The following is a 23,834-nucleotide window of genomic DNA, read 5'->3' as shown; positions in this document are numbered from 1 at the left end:
TATTTTGCTCCCTCTCGTATGATCCCATTTATATGAGGTTCCTGAAATAGATTCATAGAGTGAGTGGAACTGTAGTTACCAAGGGCTGGGGAGAAGTGAATGGCAAGTTATTTGTTAATAGGTAGAGAGTTTTGTACGGAATGATGAAAAAGTTCTCTGGGTGCATGGTGATGGTTGCAGAACAGTATGAATGTACTTAATGCTACTGAATTAAACAACTTAGAAATGGTCAATATGGCAAATGTTATGTTATATGTACTTCACCACAATAAAAATTTTAATTTAATTAAAAAAATTTAAGTCTACAGACTCGAATTACCATATGGTCATTGTAAAAAATGGAAGACCTTTCAGACACTGTTAAGTAAAAATAGTTGATTTTTATTTCCTTTTTTCTATTTTTTTTAAAGATTTTATTTATTTATTTGAGAGAGAGAGAGAGTGCAAGCAGGGGTGGGGGTGGAGGGAGAAGGAGAGAGAGAATCTCAAGCAGACTCCATGCTGGGCACGGAGCCCAATGCGGGGCTCAATCCCACGACCCTAGCTGAATCATGACCTGAGCTGAATTCAAGAGTCAGATGCTTAACCAACTGAGCCACACAGGCGCCCCTATTTTATTTTATTTTTTAAGTAAACTCTACTCACAACATGGGGCTCACACTCATGACCCCGAGATCAAGAGTCACACGCTCCACTGACTGAGCCGGGCAGGAGCCCCTGAAAGTAGTTGAATACAAGAAAAGTCAAAGGCTGCCCAAGAAAGGAAATATAACCACAGTATACTGCTTGGTTGTGCAGGTAAAAATGTTTATATAGTCCTAATCATATGAGCAATATTTATTGACTTTTCAACTTTGAAAACCAACCTACAGACTCAGCAAGGACAACCCTTGTGGTTACAGAACAAAACATAAGCACTATCCAGTTTGATGGTGTAAAACTAAAATCACAGAGGGGCGCCTGGGTGGCTCAGATGGTTAAGCGTCTACCTTCGGCTCAGGTCATGATCCCAGGGTCCTGGGATGGAGCCCCGCATCGGGCTCCTGGCTCGGCGAGGAGCCTGCTTCTCCCTTTCCTCTGCCTCTCTCCCTGCTCATGCTTTCTCCCTCTCTCTCTCTCTGTATCTCTGTGTCTCAAATGAATAAATAAAATCTTTAAAAAAAAACAAAACTAAAATCACAGATCAGGGAAGTAGGGAGGTAGGAGAATGAGGCAAAGGGGAGAGTAGGTGCCAGAGTAGCCATATCTGACAAACTTGGAACTTAGGTATCTGTCTAGATTTGACAGAACAAAACATAAAACCTAAAGTTACAAGGACTAAAAATAGTGACAAAAAACTCTAAGAGTGGGGGATGGCAGGGTACAAATGACTTAAGTCCTCACACAGAGCAGGATATTGATAACATCATTCATATATTCCATGAATAGATTATTTAGAGCTATAGAAGTTAACTACCAGAAAAGCAAATAGTTCAGAGTGATTGCTTCGGGGGTACCTGGGTGGCTTTGGCTCAAGTCATGATCCGAGGCTCCTGGGATCGAGCCCCGCATCGGGCTCCCTGCTCTGCGGGAAGCCTGCTTCTCCCTCTCCCACTCCCCCTGCTTGTGTTCCCTCTCTCGCTGTATCTCTATCTGTCAAATAAATAAATAAAATCTTAAAAAAAAAAAGAGTGATTGCTCTGTGGAGCAGCATCAAGATCAAGAAGTGGTGGGGCATTAGCTTTTATTAAAGACCTTTGAGTACTATTATTTCTTAACCAAATGTGTATATTGCTTTAATAATAGTAAATAAAAAATGTTAAAAATGACTTTCAAGATCAAAAATAGTGCTTATGTCTGGGAGGCCGTAAGATGGGAGACATTCTTACCTTTCCTTTATACTCTCTGTTGTTTGACTTGAATATGTATTTCTTTTTAGTTTTATTTATAAAATAAATAAATAGAATTTATTTATTTAAGTAATGTCTACACCCCATGTGGGGGTCAGAACTCCCAGCCTTGAGATCAAGAGTTGCATGCTCTTCAGACTGGGCCAGCTAGGTGCCCCAAGTATGTGTTATTTATGTAAGTTTTTTCCTTTATCATTCCCTCTCTCTTAACCACTTGGGGATACATTGAAAAGAGCTTTATACTTACCCCTACCTTCAGGGTTTATTTCCTAAGAAAAAAAGCATTCTTTTACAAAACCAGAGTACAGTTATCAAAAACAGAAATTTCACATTGATACAATACTGTTATTTACTTCACAGCCCATATTCATGTTTTTCCATTGTCCTAGTTATGTTCTTTATGGCTTTTTTTTTTTTTTCTCCAGCCCAAGATCAAATTCAGGACCAGGCACTGCATTTTGTTTTCATGTCTCTTCAGTTTCTTTTAATCTGGAACAATTTCTTAGCCTTTCTTTGTCTTTTCTGACCTAGATATTTTTTAAGAGCATAAGCCAGTTATTCTATAGACTGTCCCTCAGTTTGGGCCTGCCTGATGTTTCCTTCTTGTTAGACAGATCCAGGCTTTACATTTTTGGCAGAAATGCTGTATGTGAACTGTCTCAGTTCACCTCATCAGGAGGTCCCTGATGTTACTTTATCTCAATATTGCTGATGTTAAGTGTGATCCTTTTGATTAAAGTAGACGTCCACCAGGTTTTTCCCCTGGAAATTCAGTGTTTTCTAATCAGGAAGTTATCATGGGGAGATACTTTGAGACGAATGTGTATTTTTTTCCCCTAAGCTAGTTAGGGGAATGACAGGAGGCACTTCAGAAGAGGGTTTGGTAAAGGCTAGCTTCTGGGACCCAGTATCCTTTCTGCTCACCTGGTTCTCCAGGTTCCTCTGTCACCACTTGCCATTGCTCTCCTCCTCTAACTCATCCATTTCTGCCTTGGATATCTTCAGAGCCAGTGGCTGAATGAGGCCTTTTGAGCATTTCTTTAAACCTGAAGCCTAGAAGATGCTAGGGCAATGGTTCTCAAACTGTTTTTAGAATCTAAGACATAAAACAGAAGCTGTTTGGGTTAGAGAAAGAGCAATGGGCTGCAGCCTTGCCCAAAAAGACCTTCTCCTTCCCTGCTCGTTGGGTCTCAGGGCCCCCCAGCCTGCAGCCTAAGACAGCATCGAAACTTCTGTCCCAGGAGGCACTCTGATGGCCCCCGGAAACCTTGGGAAGGCTGGCTTGGATCTTACCCCCTCTTCCATTTGCTGCCTCAAACAGCTCTGACCTTGAATTCTGGGGCCACATGAGTCATTGACTTTGGAGAAGGAACTCAGCCTGTGCTCAGGCAACATCCCAACCCCCTAAGCCATCCCCACTGTCCTTTCCCTTTTATCTTCCTAAAATATAGACTGTAGTCCAGAGACAAGGGCAAGGAGAAGGAGCAGAGACCCAGACAGGCCCCTCCTAACCCTCTGGCTTGAACCTTCCAGGCTGGCATGCTGGAGGAGGCAGCCAAGTTAGATGTCCAGGCCCCAAACCTGACAGATCTCCTGAGCATTCTCTCCAACAGACCACCCCCATCAGAGGGGAACTGGAATCTGGTGGATAACCACAGCCACCAGGAGGAAGTGGGCTGGAAGAATTTTCACTTCTCCAAAGTTATCCCTACTGGTGGCTTTCAGAGTCTGTATATGACAAATAAAGTGGAGGTGGGAGAGGGGTGAAGAAAACATTGGCCAGGAATGAATCTCAACTTTGTCACTGACCACTGCAGCCATGTGACCCTGACAGGTCATTTCTATTTCCTGACCCTCACTTTCCATTCTAAAGTGGGGGCAAAAAATAAGCAACTCCTACAGTTGTCAGGAGGACTCACTGTGATCCTGCAGTGGGCTTTCCAGATCTTAGGAAATGCCATGCTACCGGCATGGTTTGGGCCATGTCTTCGTGCCAGCTCTACTATTACTTACCTAATAATTCCCCCTAATTGGTTTGCCTTTTAAACATGTCCTGGGGCACCTGGGTGGCACAGTCATTAAGCGTCTGCCTTTGGCTCAGTTCATGATCCCAGGGTCCTGGGATCAAGCCCTACATCGGGCTCCCTGCTCAGCGGGAAGCCTGCTTCTCCCTCTTTCACTCCCCCTGCTTGTGTTCCCTCTCTCGCTCTCTCTCTCTGTCGAATAAATAAATAAAATCTTTAAAAAAATAAAATAAAATAAACATGTCCTGAAGAAATACTGTTCATGAAATTGGCTTTATTTCACATATTTTATTTTTCTACTCTACCTTAGAAGAAATGAACAATGATTAAACTTAAAAGTGTTCATATGAGAATTAAAATAAAAACTTGAAATAGACAAAAAAAATTAAAATTAAAAAATAAAGCAAATAAAGGGTTAATGTGTGTACCACAGTGGGGTAATGGATGCAGAGTGATCCCTCCCTCCCCTCTGTGTATGCACTACCACCAATACCTCTCCCCTCCCCTCCCCCCCAGTCTCTGATTTAATGTCCATGGCTTTGTTTGTATGGAAATGAAAGGGGCCCCAAATGACTGCAGTGATAGGTATTTTAACCCATTCAGTATGTTTTTGCAGAGACTCAAGTGGCCTGAGTCATGACCAGGATTTGGGTGCGGAAGGGAGGACCATGAGAGAGAGCAGACTATGTCACCCCAAAATATGCCAGCCACTTTGGCATATGGATTATTTTGAGCTGAAGGCAATCAAGACCCAGTAGCCTCAAAAAATCTTCTACCTCTCCCTTAACTACCTAAAATAATCTAGATAGGGGAAGCCTGGCTGAGAAAGAGGGCTCTTACCAGAGATAAGTTTTTGGCTGAAAGACTTATCTGTATGGCAGGGCAAACACCTAATTACCAAACATCTGCTCTTCTTATTGTCCTTTAAATTACCCTCCTCCCCTTTGAAGCCCCAGACCCCCATCCCATTCCTTAGCTCAGGATGGCACATAAGCCTTAATTGCCTGACTTGCCTTTGGGTCTCCTATCTTTCGGGCTCCCTTATGTATGTATGAAAGTAAATTTGTTTTTCTCCTGTTAATCTGTCACACGTCAGTTTGATTATTAGATCAGCCAAAGAACCTAGAAGGGAAGAAGGGAAATTTTTCCCACCCCTACCACTGATATGTCAGAAGCAGGATCTCTGCAGAGAAGGCTGTGTTTACACTTACCCTAACTCACTCTCAGAAGTGGCCTATTCTCCACTTACAGCAGGCCATGCCATGGGAGCTTTCTGGTAGGGGGTGACCACATTGCCGCCTGGACATATCAGCTACAGGCTTTCCAGAACATAAGCCAGAGGCTGAACTGGGGCCACATTTTAGGTGGAATGAAGCTGGATAGTCAGTTCCAACTGCATATCCTCTGCATTAATCAGAGTTCAATTATGAGAAGCAGAAACCATTCTAGCAATTTTAATCAGAAGGGGATTTAATACAGAGGATCAGATGCTTACAAAATCATTGGAGGGCCTAGAGGAATGGCTTTGCTGGGCCTCTAAGCCAGCACCCAGAATGACACAGCAGAACTGGCCTACCAGAGGAGCTGCAGTCTCTCCCACAGGAGGCAGGGGAGTCAGGAGGTTGTCACCTGGACTGTAATCCACCGGATATAAGGAAGCCTTTGCCACTGCTGCAACTCTCAGTCTCTTAGCTCCCGCAAAGCTGAACTGCTGCTGAAACCCAGTATCTCCCAGTCCATGCCAGCCAGCAATTACAACCAGAGAAGCAAAATGATGGCCTCTACCTCACTCCTAGCTGCATCGATGTGTTTAACTGGTGGAGCTAACTCTTATCCAGAATTCTACCTGCAAGGAAGGCAGTGAAATTTTTGGCTTTCTAGCCTCTGGAGCATGTGCAGGCACATTAAGAGATTGGAATGGATAATGGGAGTCAGTTTATCATACCTACCACAGTCAAACAAATGAAGCATCTCCAATACCTGGGCCCAGCTGACCTTCCCAGCCTCATCTCCAGCCCCTATCCAACCCACCCACCCTGTGTTCAATTGAATTGCTGGGGTACCTCCAACACTCAAGTGTCTTTGCTCAAGATGAGCGCTTTGTCTGTAACACTCTTACTTTGCCTACCAGATGAATTTGGATTGCCTCTTCTATTTTTTTTTTTTGTAAGTAGGCTCTATGCCCAGTGTGAGGCCTGAACTCACAACTCTGAGATCAAGAGTCACATGCTCTACCTGACTAAGCCAGCCAGGTCCTGCCCCTGGATTGCCTCTTCTTAGAAGCTTTCTCTTACCTCCTGGGGAAAAATCTTATTCTAGGCTTCTATATGCATACCTTCTCTAATGATTTATTTATGTGTTTGTCGCCCATTCTAGTCCAAGAGGACAGAGACTAGGTCTCACCTGTCTGTTTACACAGCTGAGCAAGGTTGGAACCAATTCCTTTTAGCTCCTGGCATATAAAAAAGTGAAAGAAGACTGAAACAGGGTAACAGAATTGCTGGTACAATTTAAAGGCTTAAGTTTACCAACTTAATGCTTTTAACATAAAAATGATGCGGTGTAACTGGAATATTTTCAAAATGAATTCAGAAAAATTTTAATTTATATATTTGTAGAACATAAAAAGTATTAATTCATTTTAAAAGGTATTAGAAACTATAGGAGAAAATGTTAATTTTACTCCAAATGAGTTCTCTACTTTTTATGTTAACATGATCCTCAATTTTTTTTTAAAGATTTTATTTATTTATTTGAGATAGAATGAGAGATAGAGAGCACGAGAGGGAAGAGGGTCAGAGGGAGAAACAGACTCCCTGCCGAGCAGGGAGCCTGATGCGGGACTCGATCCCGGGACTCCAGGATCATGACCTGAGCCAAAGGCAGTCGCTTAACCAACTGAGCCACCCAGGCGCCCAACATGATCCTCAATTTTTAACTGTATTTATGGTCAACCAGGTCAAATACTACATTTCCCAGACTCTCTTGCAGCTACATGTGGCCATATAATTAAGTCTGGCCTATAGAATGTGGGAGCAAGTGATATACACAACTTCAGGGGCTCTAAAAGGGAAAAGATATTTTCTTACTTCCAATAGGCAGTAAGCCACATTGGGCTGAGCAGACTGGGGCATGCCTAGGGATAGTTAAGCAATGATATATTTGGAGGCTCGCTCCCTGATACTGCAAAGCAGGACTATTAATAGATGAAGAAGAAACTTCTGTCTCTCTAATGTGCAAGTATTTAGGTTCTCTATTAGAGCAACTGAAAGTACACCCTGATTATTCCTGGTTCAGAACCAGAACCTGATTCAGAATGGAAATATATGATGAGTACCACTGTTTTGCAGGTATAATTTCCTTTGGAGACATCACATCAGTAAAATTCTAAATGTAGGACCTGTTCGTAAATGTAAGACCCAGGCCAATGTTATTACTGAGTCCCTGTAACAGGTGTTAAACTTAGGCCTAGAAAAGACACTCAGTATATAAAAGAATTAATGATCTAGGAGGTCATATGTGTTTTTTTACTCTATCTTAGGTGTTTTTATTTTAAAGATTTTATTTATTTATTAGAGAGAGAGCACGAGTGGGGGGAGAAGCAGAAGGAGAGGGACAAGCAGACTCCATGCTGAGCGTGGAGCCTGACACGGGCTCAATACCATAACCCTGAGGTCATGACCTGAATCAAAATCAGGAGCTGGACACTTAATCAACTGAGCCACCTAGGCACCCTTCAGGTATTTTGTTTTGTGTTGTGTTGGTTTTTTTTTTTTGGTTGTCAAATGATCCTTTATTGAAACATTTTCCTTTGTAGTTAACTAGCCGGGCATTCCAGCGTACCACTGTTGATGTCATCTATGATGTCATGAGGGTGGCGGCCATCTACATTGCAGCCCACAGACTGGGCAGTCCCCAGGATCTCTTTAATGGTTCCAGAGAGAGCTCTCGCTAAAGATCGGTGTCGCATCTGTCGGGCAATATTGACAATCTCATCAAAAGTGATATTTCCACTGTGCTTAATGTTTTTCTGCTTCTTTCTGTCTCTTGGTGGTTCCTTGAGGGCTTTGATAATCAGGGCAGAGGCAGAAGGTACCACTTCAATCTGGGCCTGTCTGTTCTGAATGGTCAGTTTCACCGTAATCCTTAGACCCTTCCAATCACTGGTTGCCTTGGCGATGTCATCACCAACCTTTTTTGGAGACAGACCCGGAGATAGACCCAGTGGGCCTATCTTCGGGGCCAGGGCAGACGTGGCACCGACTTCGCCACCGGTGCACCTCAGGTACACGACTTTGATCTCATTGGGGTCGAACTTAGGCAGCATGGCGGAGGTGGCTGGTGTTGGATGAACCCGGAATCGGGACGACCGAAGAAAGTTGCACCTTTGCCTCCCCAAGCTGAAAGCCAAAAGCTTGTGTTGTGTTTTTAACAAGATAACCTGTTCCCAGATTTAAAGAAGTTGTAACAAGATATAAAAGGGCCATTACACAAAGATGTCCATCACTGTGAAACATTGGAAATAACCTAATAATAAATCAACATCGGAGGGATTAAAGAAATCATGATTCATTCATTCAAAGGAAAATTGCAGCCATTAAAATAATGACAAATATGTGTCAATGTATAATAAGCTTTGAAGTTTTGCTGAATTAAGAAAGATTATAAAATAGTATACTCAAATTGGAAATCTGACTCTGTTAAGAAGCATGTACACAAAAAGAACAAAAAATCATGATCATTTACAGTGTGCTTGGCCTTCTGCTGAGTCTTAAGGATACACAAATGAATAAAATGTGGTCCTAATGTGGCTTTCTGTTATGGTACTGGCACCCAGTGATGTGCAGTTAAATGTTTAACAGCCACCTATCAGTTGGGGGTGGAAAGAAACATTTTGTATTTTTGCCAGTTTCTGTGATGTAAGCATTTCCACCATGGCTGATTTCAAGCTACCAATGAACACTGAACAGAGAATTGGGAAGAGATATATGCAAGTGGGTCTTGAGAGTCAGTGCACACTGGCTCCAGCATAACCCTGGAGATTTCCACCTCCTAACATCTAACAGTTGGGAGGTGGTTCTTAAAGAAACAATAATTTATTCATGGAATGGAATGCAATTCAGTCATGAGAATATCATACTTCAGAATAATTAGTCTTACTTGAAAATTTCAAGGTTCATTTTCAAGTTTAAAAAACAAGCACGTGTGAGTGAGGTCAGTGAAAATGGCAATGTAAGGACTCAAAAAATCATCTCCTCCATAAAATCAACCAGAAAATGCCAAAACTGATCAGAATCAATTTTTTGAGGAGTGTGGAAATTAATCAAAGGCTTGGAACAAACTGAAGAACACTTATTCAAGAATAAAGGTGAGTGTCAGTAAGAACAGTGAGTTTTATGACATTTTAACTTGCCCTAGACCCATCTCCTGTTCTCCAGGTCAACAGTAGCCTTCAAAAATAACAATCTGTGGGGTGCCTGGGTGGCTCAGTCGGTTGAGTGTCCAACTCTTGATTTCGGCTCAGGTTGTGATCGCAGGGTCGTGTGATTGAGCCCTGCAATGGGCTCTGCATTCAGCAGGGACTCTGCTTGAGATTCTGTCTGCCTCTCCTTCTGCTCCTCCCCACTGCACTCTCTCTCTCTCAAAAAAAAAAAATAAATAAATCTTAAAAAAAAAAAAAACAATCTGCAGTCCTGTTATACTGTGGCAGCTACCAGAGGAAGAGGAATGGAGCTAAAATTCTTTAAAAGATACATTTCCAAATGATTTTCATTATTTGACTTGTCTGGTGGTTCTCTAAAAGACTTCAGGTCAAGACTGTATTTGGCCCCACTTGCAGCTCACCCAGTGTGGAAACTTTTCTCTTTAGGGAATTTTATTTATTTTTATGCTTAGTTAATTTTAAGATTTATTTATTTTACAGAGGGAGAGAGCAAGGGGGGAGGGGCAGAGGGAGAGGGAGAGAGAGAATCTCAAGCAGACTCCCCACCGAGCTTGGACCCCCCCCTCCCCCGACACAGGGCTCCATCTCATGACCCTGAAATCATGATCTCGAGATCATGACCTGGGCTGAAATCAAGAATGGGACGCTGAACCAACTGAGCTACCCAGGCGCCCCTAAGGGATGATTTTTTAAAAACAAGTACAGGCGGGGCGCCTGGGTGGCTCAGTCATTAAGCATCTGCCTTTGGCTCAGGTCATGATCTCAGGGTCCTGGGATAGAGCCCCTTATCGGGCTCCCTGCTCTGCGGGAAGCCTGCTTCTCCCTCTCCCACTCCCCCTGCTTGTGTTCCCTCTCTCGCTGTCTCTCTCTCTGTCAAATAAATAAATAAAATCTTAAAAAAAAAAAAAACAAGTATAGGCAACTAGGGCGCCTGGGTGGCTCAGTCGTTAAGCGTCTGCTTTTGGCTCAGGTCATGATCCCAGGGTCCTGGGATCGAGCCCCACATCGGGCTCCCTGCTCCGCGGGAAGCCTTCTTCTCCCTCTCCCACTCCCCCTGCTTGTGTTCCCTCTCTTGCTGTGTCTTTCTCTGTCAAATAAATAAAACCTTTTTTTATTTTTTTAAAGATTTTATTTATTTATTTATTTATTTATTTATTTATTTATTTATTTATTTATTTATTTATTTGACAGAGACATAGCGGGAGAGGGAACACAAGCAGGGGGAGTGGGAGAGGGAGAAGCAGGCTTCCTGTCGAACAGGGATCCTGATGCGGGGCTTGATCCCAGGATCCTGGGATCATGACCTGAGCCAAAGGCAGATGCTTAACGACTGAGCCACCCAGGCGCCCAAATAAATAAAATCTTAAAAAAAAAAACAAGTACAGGCAAGTGTTTTAACTTTGTGATTGCTAGAGGCAGTTTGTAAGAGTTGGGTCACACAATAGTTGGGAAAAAAGGCTGAAAAAGGAAAAGTTAGGGAATAGATGTCCATAGGGGCTTTGAAATCTTCGACATATTCTAGGAAATCTAGAAGTTCATTCACATGCATAGGTCTGTGTGCCCAGGGATGCACATGCTCAGGAAGAAATAATAACAAAAAAAAACCCTAACCTCTCACCTTTTGGTTGCCCTTGAAGCACTGCGCAAATGAATGCTAAGGTGGAGTTGTAACTGCTTGCCTGCACATTGAAAGCATGTCCTAATAAACACTCAGAGCCCCTTGGCAAACTAGGAGATTTATTGATTCCAGGCATTTATAGAAATCTCTGTCCCATCTTTAGCTGACCACTAAGCTGAGTAGACGTCAGTGGCCTTATATGACAAAGAAAACAGAAACTATAGTTCAGGATGGTCACTTAACAGACAACTACCACAAGAAGCAGTAACGACAAAAGACCTTGAGGAGGGAGAGAATGTGATTTCTAGAGTTGCACGGTCAGTTATTTAAAATGTCCAGTTTTCGGGCGCCTGGGTGCCTCAGTCGTTAAGCGTCTGTCTTCGGCTCAGGTTATGATCCCAGGGTCCTGGGATCGAGTCCCACATCGGGCTCCCTCCTCGGCAGGAAGCCTGCTCTCCCTCTCCCACTCCCGCTGCTTGTGTCCCTGCTCTTGCTGTCTCTGTCTCTGTCAAATAAATAAATAAAATCTTTAAAATGTCCAGTTTTCAACAAGAAAATACGAAAACACTTCCCAACTCATTCTATGAGGCTAGTATTACCCTGACACAAAACCAGAGAAAGAGGGGTGCCTGGGTGGCTCAGTCATTAAGTGTCTGCCTTCAGCTCGGGTCATGGTTCCGGGGTCCTGGGATCGAGCCCCACATCAGGCTCCCTGCTCAGTGGGAGGCCTGCTTCTCCCTCTCCCCTCCCCCTGCTTGTGTTCCCTCTCTCACTGTCTCTCTCTCTGTCAAATAAATAAATAAAATCTTAAAAAAAAGAGATAGAGAGAAGACATCACAAGAAAAAAAAGGAATTACAGACCAGCATCTTTTGTGATTATAGATATAAAAACCCACAACAAAATAGTAGCAGACTGAATTCAGTAGCATATAAAAAGGATAATATACCATGACCAACTGGGATTTATCCCAGGAATGCAAAGTTGATTCAACATATGAAAGTCAATTAAGGTAATACATCATATTAATAAAATAAAATGGAAAAAAAACACATGATCATCTCTATAAATGTAGAAAAAGCATTTGACAAAATCCAATACCCTCTATGATTTAAAAAAAAAAAAACTTTTGTATTTTAAGAATAGAGGAGAACTCCCTGAACTTGATAAAGGACATCGAAGAACAACCCACGGCTAACATCATACCAAATGAGAGTTTCTCCTAAGATCAAGAACAAGACAAAGACATCATTACTTCCATTCAACATTGTTCTGGAAGTTCTTGCCAAGGCAGTTAGGCAAGAAAAGGAAATAAAAGGCATTCAGATTGGAAAGAAAGATGACATGATCTTGCATATAGAGACTCCTAAGGAATAAATGCACACACATACAACACACGCAATTAAAGCAAATAAACAAGCTTAGCAAGGTTGCAAGAAACAAGATACATATACAAAAAAATGGTAGTGTATACACTAATGATGAAGAATCTGAAATGAAATTTAGAAAATTCCATTTATAATAGATTAAAAAAGGATAAAATACTTAGGAATAACTTAACAAAAGAAGTGCAAAATTTATACACTGAAAAGTTAAAAACATGGTTGAAAGAAATTAAAGAACACTTCAATAAATGGGCAGACACCCTGTGTTTATAGATTGAGAGGCATAATATTGTTAAGATGACAATCCTCTCCAAATTGATACACAGATACAATGAAATCTCTATCAAAATCCAACTGTATTGGGGCACCTGGGTGGCTCAATCAGTTAAGCGTCTGACTCTTGGTTTTGGCTCAGGCTATGGGATCAAGCCCTGTGTTGGGAATCTGTGTTCAGTGGGGAGTCTGCTGGACATTCTCTCTATCCCTCTGCCCCTTCCCCACCATGCTTGTGCACACTCTCTCAATCTCTCTAAGAAAAAAAAATCCAGCTGTCCTTTTTTGTTTGGGGTGGGGATTTTTGCAGACTTCTAATATATGGAAATGCAAGGGATCCAGAATAGCCAAAAAAAAAAATCTTGGAAAAGGACAAAGTTGGAGAACCTCACACTTTGTGATTTCAAAATGTAGTACAAAACAAGAGTAATCAAGACAATGTAGTAATGCCATCAGGATAGACATACAGATTGATGGACTAGATTAGAGAGTCCAGAAATAAATCCAAACATCTATAATCGATTGATTTCAACAAGTGTACCAAGCCCATTAAATGGGGACAGAATAGTCTTCAAAAAATGGTACTTGGACCACAGCAAAAGAATAAAGTTGGATCATTACATCATACCATATACAAAAATTAAAATTGATCAAACTTTAATGTAAGTTCTGGAACTATAAAAAGAGAACATAGATGTAAATTTTTATGACCTTGGATTACACAGTGGTTTCTTTAGTCACAAGCAACCAAGGAAAAAATAAATTGGATTTCATCAAAATTTAAAACTTTTATGTGTCAAAGAACACTGTCAAGAAAGTGAAAAGACAATTCATAGAATCAAAGAAAGTATTTTCAATTCATACATTCACTAAGAATCTATTACCCAAAATATATAAACACACATGACTCAATAATAAAAAGACAACCCAATCTAAAAATGGACAACATATTTGAACAGACATTTCTCCAAAGAAGGTATACAAGAGGATAATAAGCACATGAAGAGATAATCAACTTCATTAGTTATTAGGAAAATGCAAAACAAAAGCACAAAGAAAAACCACTACTAGGATGACTACAGTTTTTAAAAAAGAAAGGAAAAAAAGGACAATAACAAGTGTTGCCCAGGACATCAAAAAATCAGAACTCTCATACATTGCTGGTGGAAATGTAAAATTATGCATCAGTTTTGGGAAATAGTTTGGCAGTTCCTCAAAAAGTTTGGGGTACCTGGGTGGCTTAGTCAGTTGAGCATCCAACTTGGTTTTGGCTCAGGTCATGGTCTTAGAGTCGTGAGACTGAGCCCTGCTCTAGCTCCATGCTCAGCATGGAGTCTGCTTGAGATTCTCTCCTTTTCTCTCTCCCTCCCCTTCTGCCCCTCTTCCCCTCTCCCTGCTTGTGTGCTCTCTCTCTCTCTCTCTGTAAAATAAATAAAATCTTTAAAAAAAGTGGGGCCTGGGTGGTCAGTTGGTTAAGCCACCTTCGGCTCAGGTCATGATCCCGGGGTGCTGGGATGGAGTCCCACATCAGGCTCCTTGCTCAGCAGGAAGCATGCTTCTCCTTCTTCCTCTGCCCCCCACCCCCACTCATGTGCTCTCTCTCTCTCTCTCTCTCTCTCAAATAAATAAAATCCTTAAAAAAATTTTTTAAAACCCTTAAACTTAAGAGTTACCATATGACCAGCCAGTTTCATAACCAAAAGAATTGATAACATACATTCACAAAACTAGCACATGAATGTTGATAAAATAAAATGGAAAAAAAAATGTTGATAGCAGCATGATTTATAACAGTTAAAAAATTAAAAAACAAAACAACAAAAAACCCCAAATTTCCATCAACTGATCAGTAGATAAACAAAATGAGGGGCGCCTGGGTGGCTCAGTCATTAAGCTGCTGCCTTCGGCTCAGGTCATGATCTCAGGGTCCTGGGATCGAGTCCCTCATCAGACTCCCTGCTCTGCGGGAAGCCTGCTTCTCCCTCTCCCACTCCCCCTGCTTGTGTTCCCACTCTCGTTGTCTCTCTCTCTGTCAAATGAATAAATAAAATCTTTTAAAAAAAAGTAGATAAACAAAATGTGTTATATCCATACAGTGGAATCTTTTTTAGCTGTAAGAAAGAATGAGTTCAGGGGTGTCCGAGTGGCTCAGTCAGTTAAGTGTCTGACTCTTGATCTCAGCTCAGGTCTTGATCTCAGGTTTGTGAGTTCAAGCCCTATGTTGGGCTCTGCACTAAGCGTGGAGCCTACAGAAAGAAAGAAAGAGGAAGGAAGGAAGGAAGGAAGGAAGGAAGGAAGGAAGGAAGGAAGGAAGGAAGGAAGGAAGGAAAGAAGGAAGGAAGGAAGGAAGGAAGAGAAGGAGCACAGATACACGCTACAGCACGGATGAACCTTGAGAACATTATTGCTAAGAAGCCAAAGACAAAAGGTCACATAATGTATGCAATTCATATGCATACATGTATGTAATATCCAGATAGTGCATATATTCATTTATATGTAGTATCCACAATAGGCAAATCCATAGGGACAGAGAGTAAATTAATGGTTTTGGGGAGCTGGGGATGAGGGGACTGGAGAGTGTTAATGGGCATAGAGTTTCTTTATCGTGTGATGAAAATGTTTTGGAAGAAGTAGTAGTGTTTCAGGGCACCTGGGTGGCTCAGGCATTAAACGTCTGCCTTTGGCTCAGGTCATGATCCCAGGGTCCTGGGATCGAGCCCCGCGTCCAGCTCCCTGCTCCACAGAAAGCCTGCTTCTCCCTCTCCCACTCCCCCTGCTTGTGTTCCCTCTCTCGCTGCGTCTCTCTCTGTCAAATAAATAAATAAAATCTTAAAAAAAAAAGTGGTAGTGTTTCCACAACCTTGTGAATATACCAGAAACCACTGAATTGTATACTCTAAAACTGGTGCATGGTAAATTTTGTGGTATATGAATTATATCTCAAATAAACGAAAAACAAGTAGGTTACAAAATAATGTTTTGTATAAGCGGTAAGTAGGCAGCCTCTTTTTTTTATTTTTTAAAGGTTTTTTTTTTTTTGGGCGCCTGGGTGGCTCAGTTGGTTGAGCAGCTGCCTTCGGCTCAGGTCATGATCCTGGAGTTCCGGGATCGAGTCCCATATTGGGCTCCCTGCTCAGCGGCGAGTCTGCTTCTCCCTCGGACCCTCCCCCTTCTCATGCTCTCTCTCTCTATCTCATTCTCTCTCTCAAATAAATAAATAAAAAATTTAAAAAAAAAAAAGGTTTTTTTTTTTTTTTTTGACAGAGAGAGACAGTGAGAGAGGGAACACAAGCAGGGGGAGTGGGAGAGGGCAAAGCAGGCTTCCCGCGGAGCAGGGAGTCCGATGCGGGGCTCGATCCCAGGACCCCGGGATCATGACCTGAGCCGAAGGCAGACGCTTAACGATGGAGCCACCCAGGTGCCCCAACAACCCCCAGTGATTCTCATCTGGAATTGACGCCCTTGTATAATCCCTTCCCTTTTGTGTAGGCCAGATTTAGTGACTCACCGGTAACAAACAACATAGCTGAAATGGTGGAATGTCACTTTTCATATTACATTATAAAAAGATTGTGTCTTCCATACCGGAGACTCTCCAGCTCTCTTCCTCTCACTTCATTCCTCACTCTGGAGAAGCCAGCTGCCATATCATGAACAGCGCTATGGAGATCCCATGTAGTGAGGAACTAATGACTGCAGACAGAAGCCAATGCAAATCCAGGGCCTGCCAACAGCCGGAAAGTCAGCTTCAAAGAGGACACGCCCACCCAAGTCAAGCCTTGAGATGGCTACAGTTTCAGCCATCCCATCAACTGCAGCCTTTTGAGAGCATCTGAGCCAGATGTACCCAACTAGATTATTCCTGGATTTCTGACCCACAGAAACTGTGAAATAATAAATTCTTGTTTTAGCTGCTGAGTTTTGAGGTAATTTTGATATTTTCTAAAGTTAACTAATACAGTATGTTATATCAAACATAGACAAAAAACCATAAATGATGTATACCATATATTATATTGCTGGTTATCTCTAGGTAGTGTGATTTTTGATGCCTTATTTTCCTATTCACAGATTCCTAGTTTTTTTTTAAATATTCAATAATGAACATATTATTTACATAATGAGGGGAGAAAAGAAAAGTGATAGCTACTTTAAGTATGCCTAGGGACTATTTGATAACATATAAAATGCATTTAAGACAATATTAGGTAAGGGCGCCTGGGTGGCTCAGTTGGTTAAGCAACTGCCTTCGGCTCAGGTCATGATCCTGGAGTTCCAGGATCGAGTCCCGCATCGGGCTCCCTGCTCAGCAGGGAGTCTGCTTCTCCCTCTGACCTTCCCCCCTCTCATGCTCTCTCTCTGTCTCTCAAAACAAATAAATCTTTAAAAAAAAAAAAAGACAATATTAGGTAAAATAAATAATATAAAAATTATATGTATACTATATTACTATTATTACATAAAAATTCCTTTTGTATTTGGATAAGGACTGGAAAGGAAAACTCAAAACAGTTAATCCTAGGGGTGCCTGGCTGGCTCAGTTGGTAAAGCATGTAACTTGATCTTGGGGTCATGAGTTTGAGCCCCACATTGGGCCTACTTAAAAAAAAATAAAGCAACAGTTAATTCTTTGGAATCTCCCTTTGAATATCAAATTAATTGTTATTACTATGTTTCATTATTGAGTTCCACTTGGCTGGAACATTGAAAATGAAGAAAAATGACCTTGGCAGACCTTGGAGAAGCAGAGTAGAGGCTAGGCCCTGGGAGGAGAGTGAAATGGTGGTTCTGTATGGGATGCAGAGGTCAGAGGTTAGAGTAGAAGGAAGGATGAACCCAAGAGAAGAATAGGAGGCCAGATGGGTAGACCCTGGTGCCTGGTTAACAGGAGGCAGAGACATGACCAAAATAATTGTCCCACACTAGACATAGTTTCCAAAGACCCCTGAGAAGGGAAATTGATCTACTCTCTCACAGTGCCAGTGTTATTAATATCAGGTTATTTGAAAGCTCTACATAATTGTTTGTGTTCTATTTGCCTCGTTTCCCCCAAGAGTGGATTAGAGACCTGGCCCTTTCAGGATATTCACCAATGCACACAGTGGGAGAAGAATATATAAATAGTGTGATAGTGGTCATTAGTATTCAAATTCTCCTCCTTTCAGGGACATAGTGAGATCATGCTTCCTGGTCTCATTGAAGTTAGGGCATGGCCATGTGACAGACTTTGTCTAAGAAAACACGAATGGAAGCAAAATATTTCACATCTGGGTGGGGGGCAGAGCATAGTTTCCATAGTTTCCATATCATGACATAGCAACACGTGATATGCCAGGAGGTAGAGGCTGGCTCCATCACCCCGGTTCCTAAATGAGGACAAGTTGGGGCAAGACATACCATTAAAAAACACACAGAGTCTGTAGTGGTGGATACACAAACCTAGACAGGGGATCAAATTGTATGGAACTTGGTACACACACATACATACACCCAAATGAATACAAGTAAAACCGAGGAACTTTGGATAAGATCGACGTCTGCATCCTCAAAGTAATTTACTACAGCTTTGCAAAATGTCACCATTGAGGAAAATTGAGCAAAGTATACAAGTCATCTCTCTGTATTATTCCTTATAACTGCATGTGAATCTACAATTCACAGCAAAATAAATGATAAAATTATTCTTTTTCAGTTACTTTCCAATCTTTCTGATTACCTAAAGTAGAAATTATAAATATGATAGCAATGTGTCATTTACACTTCTCTGACACTTGCAAATATCCCTTTTGAACAAAGAGCAGGCTTCATTCTCAAAGTCTTCGGCAGACAATACCTAGTTATAACTCAACAACGTTTAATTATGCTTATTTTGAGAGTTATCTTTACATGTTAAGAGAGACTCATTTTCACCTTATAATGGTGATAGAAAGTTTTCCTTTAAAAAATAAGTTTAGGGGCGCCTGGGTGGCTCAGTTGGTTAAGCGACTGCCTTCGGCTCAGGTCATGATCCTGGAGTCCCGGGATCGAGTCCCACATCGGGCTCCCTGCTCAGCAGGGAGTCTGCTTCTCCCTCTGACCCTCTCCCCTCTCATGCTCTCTCTCTGTCTCATTCTCTCTCTCAAATAAATAAATAAATAAATAATCTTTAAAAAAAAAAAGTTTAAAAAATTTTAAAATCAGCTCCCTTTCTGTAAAGAGCAGTATTGATAGTGCGGACTGTCAAAAATAATGAAGGTGGTATGCAGACAATGGAATTTGAGCACCCCCCCCCCCCCCCCGCATCAAGCTCCCAGCTCAGCAGGGTGTCTATTTCTCCTTCTCCCTCTGCCCCCTGCTCTTGCTCTCTTCCTTTCTCTCTAACTGAAATAAATAAGTAAAACCTTAAAAAAAAAAAGAAATTCTCTTCAAAGGGATCTACTAATGCCATGCAATTCCAGTCAATATTTTAGCAGAATTTTTTATAGAAATTGACAAGTTGATTCTAAAATTTATGTGGAGATCCAAAGGGCCAGCAATAGCCAAGACAATTCAGGAGAGGAAGAAGAAAGTTGGAGGACTTATACTACCAGATATCAGAACTTATAATGTAAGTATAGTAATTAATACAATGTAGTATTGGCATAAAGATAGGCAAACAGATCAGTGGAACAGGATAGAGTCTAGAAATAAACCCATAAATATACAGTCATCTGATTTATGAGAAAGGTGGGGAAATATGAGAGCAGTGGGGAAATATGGTCTCTTTTTTTTTAAAGATTTTATTTATTTATTTGAGAGAGAGAATGAGAGATAGAGAGCACGAGAGGGAATAGGTTCAGAGGGAGAAGCAGACTCCCCGCCGAGCAGGAAGCCCAATGCGGGACTCGATCCCGGGACTCCAGGATCATGACCTGAGCCGAAGGCAGTCGCTTAACACACTGAGCCACCCAGGCGCCCTGGTCTTTTTTTTTAATAAAGATTTATTTATTTATTTTAGAGAGAGAGCAGCGGGGGAGGGGCAGAGGGAGAGAAAGAGAGAATCCTGAAGCGGACTCCTCGCTGAGCGAAGAGCCCAACATGGGGCTCAATCCCCTCAGGACCGTAAGATCACGACCTGAGCCGAAACCAAGAGTCAGCCGCCCAACTGACTGAGCCACCCAGGCATCCCAAGAAGGTCTTTTTAATAGGGTCATGGCTGCTTTTTTGGCTATGCTCACTGACTCCGGACATCATCTGTGGGGCCTGCATTTCCATACAGGGCACATGTGAGTTATGTGCAGAACCCTGTGGGGCCTTCCCATAGCTCAAAACCATAAGGGAGATCTGACTCAGGCTTGAACTATTTCTACCCCTCAGCTCTGCTGAGGAAATACCCCCAATCCTCTTAAGGATCCCCCCTTCCTTCACTAACTTTCCTGGGTGAGGAGCCAAAAAAGGGGTGTGGTCTCCAGTCTCGACACTGGGCCCAATAATCTTTACCTCCTGGTGTTCATTTCCTTCTGTAGTTTCCTCTCACACTGAATCAAAGCTGAACTGTATGGCTAGTAGAATTCTGTAGAGGTGATGGTGTATGACTTCTGAAGCTTGGACATATCACACATTACAGCTTCTACCTTGGTCCTTTGGGTTGTTTTTTCAGGAAGGGGTCAGCTGCCATGTCATAAGGACAATCAAACAGCCCTATGGAATGGCCCATGTGGAACGAAACCCAATTTGTCAAGTACCAGTTTGCCCACCATGTGAGTGAACCACGTTAGAAGCGGATTCTCTAGCCCCATGCAAGACTTCAGTTGATTCTAGCATCTAGTTTTGTGTCTTTAAGCTGAGGTCCAAGACATCATGGAGTAGAGATAAATCATGCACGCTGTGCTCCATTTGAATTCCTCGTCCCTGGAAATCATGAGATGATAAATCACTATTGGTTCATGGCACTAAGTTTTGCAGCAATAGGTAGCTAACACAGTGGTTCAAGCCTGAAGCCCTTCGGGACCAAACCCTTGACTCTGGGAAACTCCTGCACATTAGCCCGACCCACGAGGATTCCTTGGCAGCTCTCCTGCAACCTCCTCTTGTTCTTAGGTCCCTCTCCTTTCCCTGTCCAGGGAGACAGAGGGGAGGATCAGTATATCTGCTATCTAATGAGGGGTTCCACTGGGAAATGAGATGCTCATCAATCTTGCTTTTAGCCCCCCACCCCAGCTTTAAGAGTAAGTATCATAGAACCCCCTCACCTTGGCAATGGTGGGGAAGGGGAAAAGCCCAGTTCTCCCCAGTGGACCCTGGGCCAATGAGGATTCCCTGTCTCACCTCTTCCCACACTTTTGTTCATTGGGGGTGGGGGAGGAGGGTGAGTGACTGTGGTCAGGCCAGTCCTGCCACTTCTCTGTATACTTCTGGGGCAGTGCCTGTTCTTGCCCCAGTCTTAGGAGACAATCTTAATCATCCTTAAATGTGAGATCCTCAACTCTGTCCTCAATCTTGTATCTCGATTGTCAATACCAGGAAAACAGGAAAAGGCCCCCTCAACATCTAGATCAAAGGCATTCACACCTATCATGACGCGCTCCTTCTTCTTAGGTTCCCTTCCTGCTCCTGCTTCCTTCCCTCTAACTCTGTTCTCTAGGAACACTGAACCATCAGCAGTTTCTGGAATGAGTTATGACATGCTCTCTCTTTTCTCCATACCTTCGCACATAGTCGTCCCTCTGTTGGCAGTAACCTCCTTCTACCTTTGCCCAGCAGATTCTTTCTTACCCTTCATGAGTCACCTCAGCACTGCCTCCTCTGGGACCCATGACCACTCTCTCTCCCAGGCTACATCAGGTGTCTTCTCTCCTGGGCCATCTTCACGCCTTTGCTTCCTTTATGTAGTGTTTATCGTGCTGTATTTGTGGCAGGGGCAGAAAGCTGTCCACCGCAGTTTATTCTTCCACTTCTATAGCAAACAGCTGTTGCTGGAAGGCAACTGCCTAACCCGGGTCCCTCATTTCTTTTTTCTTTTTTTAAAGATTTTATTTATTTATTTGACATAGAGAGAGAGAGAGAGACAGTGAGAGAGGGAACACGAGCAGGGGGAGTGGGAGAGGGAGAAGCAGGCTTCCCATGGAGCAGGGAGCCCGATGTGGGGCTCGATCCCAGGACCCCAGGATCACGACCTGAGCCGAAGGCAGACACTTAACCACTGAGCCACCCAGGCGCCTCTCGGGTCCCTCATTTCTCACTCCTCTTGCATCTAGAGATGATATGGAGGAAATGTTACAAGGTCACAAGGTTAGAAGATAAAGAATAACTGGGAAATAACATTTGACACGGTGATCCAAGAGGGCCTGAGTTGAGACTCATGGCAGGAAGGATCCAGCTGTGTCAAGATCGTCAGAATGGGGGAGAGGGGGAGCTCTTGAGACAGAGGAACTAAGAAGGGCAATGGTGGAGCAAGTCTGATGTATTTGAGAACAGCAAGAAGGCCAGTGTGGCAGGAGTGGACTGACTGATCAGGCGAAAAAGGGAGACTGGCTGGGGGCAGGGTCCTTTGCCACCCTGCTTCCTTGCTTTGTTTTTCTCCATCACACATACTCCATCTAATACACTACATATTTCACTTATTTATATGATTTATTTTCTGGGGCTGCCATTAGAACATAAGTTCCACGAGGGCAGGGATTTTGTCTAATTTGTTCACTGCTCTCTCTCCAGGGCTCAGAACAGTGCCTGCCACACAGTAAGCTCTCAAACCTAGGCTTGTTGCATGAATAAATCCATGAAAAAGAGACAAAGACCAAATGATGTAGGGCCACGAAGACCACGGTAGTAGGGCCATTCCAGGCAAAGGGGACCAGAGGCACCCATAGGGATGGACATGTGTTGGTAAAGACAGGACAAAGCACTCACAGCACTGTCAGGATGGAGTTGGAGGGCGTCAATCCACACTGTAGAAAGATTGATTGACTGGGTGGAAGCAGGGCTCCCTGGTCCCTGTGGGGCTAGTTCATCTGAAGTGCAAAGCCTGAAACAGTCAGGGGCAGGTGGTCCAGTGAAGTGGAGCCAGGGGAGACATTGCCCACATGAAAGAACACAGATGGAGCCAGCAACCATGAGGAGATAGCAGCCCTGTCTCCCAGTGCCCTTAACTCAGTGAGGCAGGGGCCAACCCTGGGACTCAACCTCCTGTCTTCTGGGGTGACTGCGGCGACCCACTGGCTCTGGCATTACCACTTTGCCCTTTATAAGGTCTTTTGACCTTCTCGTCCATCCTAGGCTGTCAGTGGGGTGGGAACTCTTACCTCATTCCACAGAAGAGGAAACAGGCTGAGTTTTCCTCAGGACTCTTGGATGTAAGTGACAGAAATCTAACTTAAACTGCCTTATCTTGGCTTGGCTCTTAGAAAGCGGTGCCTGAGACCAAGCCTAACATGCTGTCACTTTATTATGGAGTTCAGTACCCAGGCAGCAAGAGTGAAAAAGAGAGGTGAGGAAAAGACAGGGGGAAGAGAAAAGAAACACGAGGTTGTCACACTATTATCACACTGGTCACAGTCTCAGCAGACACAGCTTGTTGCTGGGTCTCATCCAGGGCTGCTAGACCCATATAGGACACCCAGGTAAATTTGAATTCCAGATGAACACAAACAATGTTTTAGGCCAAGTGTTTTTATTTGCTAATTCTGACAACTTTAGTCCCATGAGATATCTCCAGAAAGGGATTTGGAACCGTCCACTGGGGAAAGGTAAAAGCAGAGACTTGACTTCTCAGCTCCTCCTCAAATTCTGAGTCTCATTGGGGATGTTCACTCCCCCACATCTCTGGGCTGTATTCCCAGACTTTTCTGAGCAGTCACTAGAAGAGTCACCAAAGCCTCTGTGAGTCCATTTAAACAGGACTTGGGACCAGAAGCTGCCGCAGCTCCTGCTGAGACCAGCCCCTGGTGCAGCTGTGACCTTTCCCTTAAGCAAGTGGTGAAGGCTGGAGGGTGGAGTGGGGATGGGGTTAGGGAAATGGGGGAGGGACAGGGGCAGGTGGATTCAAGCATCACTGGATACAAGTGCCCAGATTTTAACCCTAAGTTGTGTCCCTCACCATCTCTTTGTTTTCCTCTGCTTTTATTTTTTATTTGTTTATTTTTTAAGTAGGCTCTACACCCAACATGGGGCTCAAACTCACAACCCCGAGATCAAGAGTTGCATGCTCTACTGACTGAGCCAGCCAGGCGCCCCTGTTTTCCTCT

At 43.1% G+C, this 23,834-nt stretch overlaps 1 protein-coding gene across 1 annotated transcript; it reads right to left on the bottom strand.

Annotated features, from left to right (window-relative positions):
* Window positions 1–7,730: 7,730 nt before the first annotated feature.
* LOC118356113 (60S ribosomal protein L12-like) lies at window positions 7,731–8,255 on the bottom strand. Its single transcript, XM_035723116.1, has one exon. The coding sequence runs from the start codon at window positions 8,238–8,240 to the stop codon at window positions 7,731–7,733; it is 510 nt and encodes a 169-aa protein (XP_035579009.1). The 5' UTR covers window positions 8,241–8,255.
* Between the last annotated feature and the right edge of the window lie 15,579 nt (window positions 8,256–23,834).

This window comes from Zalophus californianus, chromosome 1 (assembly GCF_009762305.2).
Source record: "Zalophus californianus isolate mZalCal1 chromosome 1, mZalCal1.pri.v2, whole genome shotgun sequence".
Classification (NCBI taxonomy): Eukaryota; Metazoa; Chordata; class Mammalia; order Carnivora; family Otariidae; genus Zalophus; species Zalophus californianus.
Note: the sequence above shows the minus strand (reverse complement) of the source record. Positions and strands in the feature narration are given on the sequence as shown.

Coding starts and splice junctions, on each gene's coding strand:
- LOC118356113 (XM_035723116.1), bottom strand. CDS start 8,240: ATGCTGCCTAAGTTCGACCCCAATGAGATCAAAGTCGTGTACCTGAGG.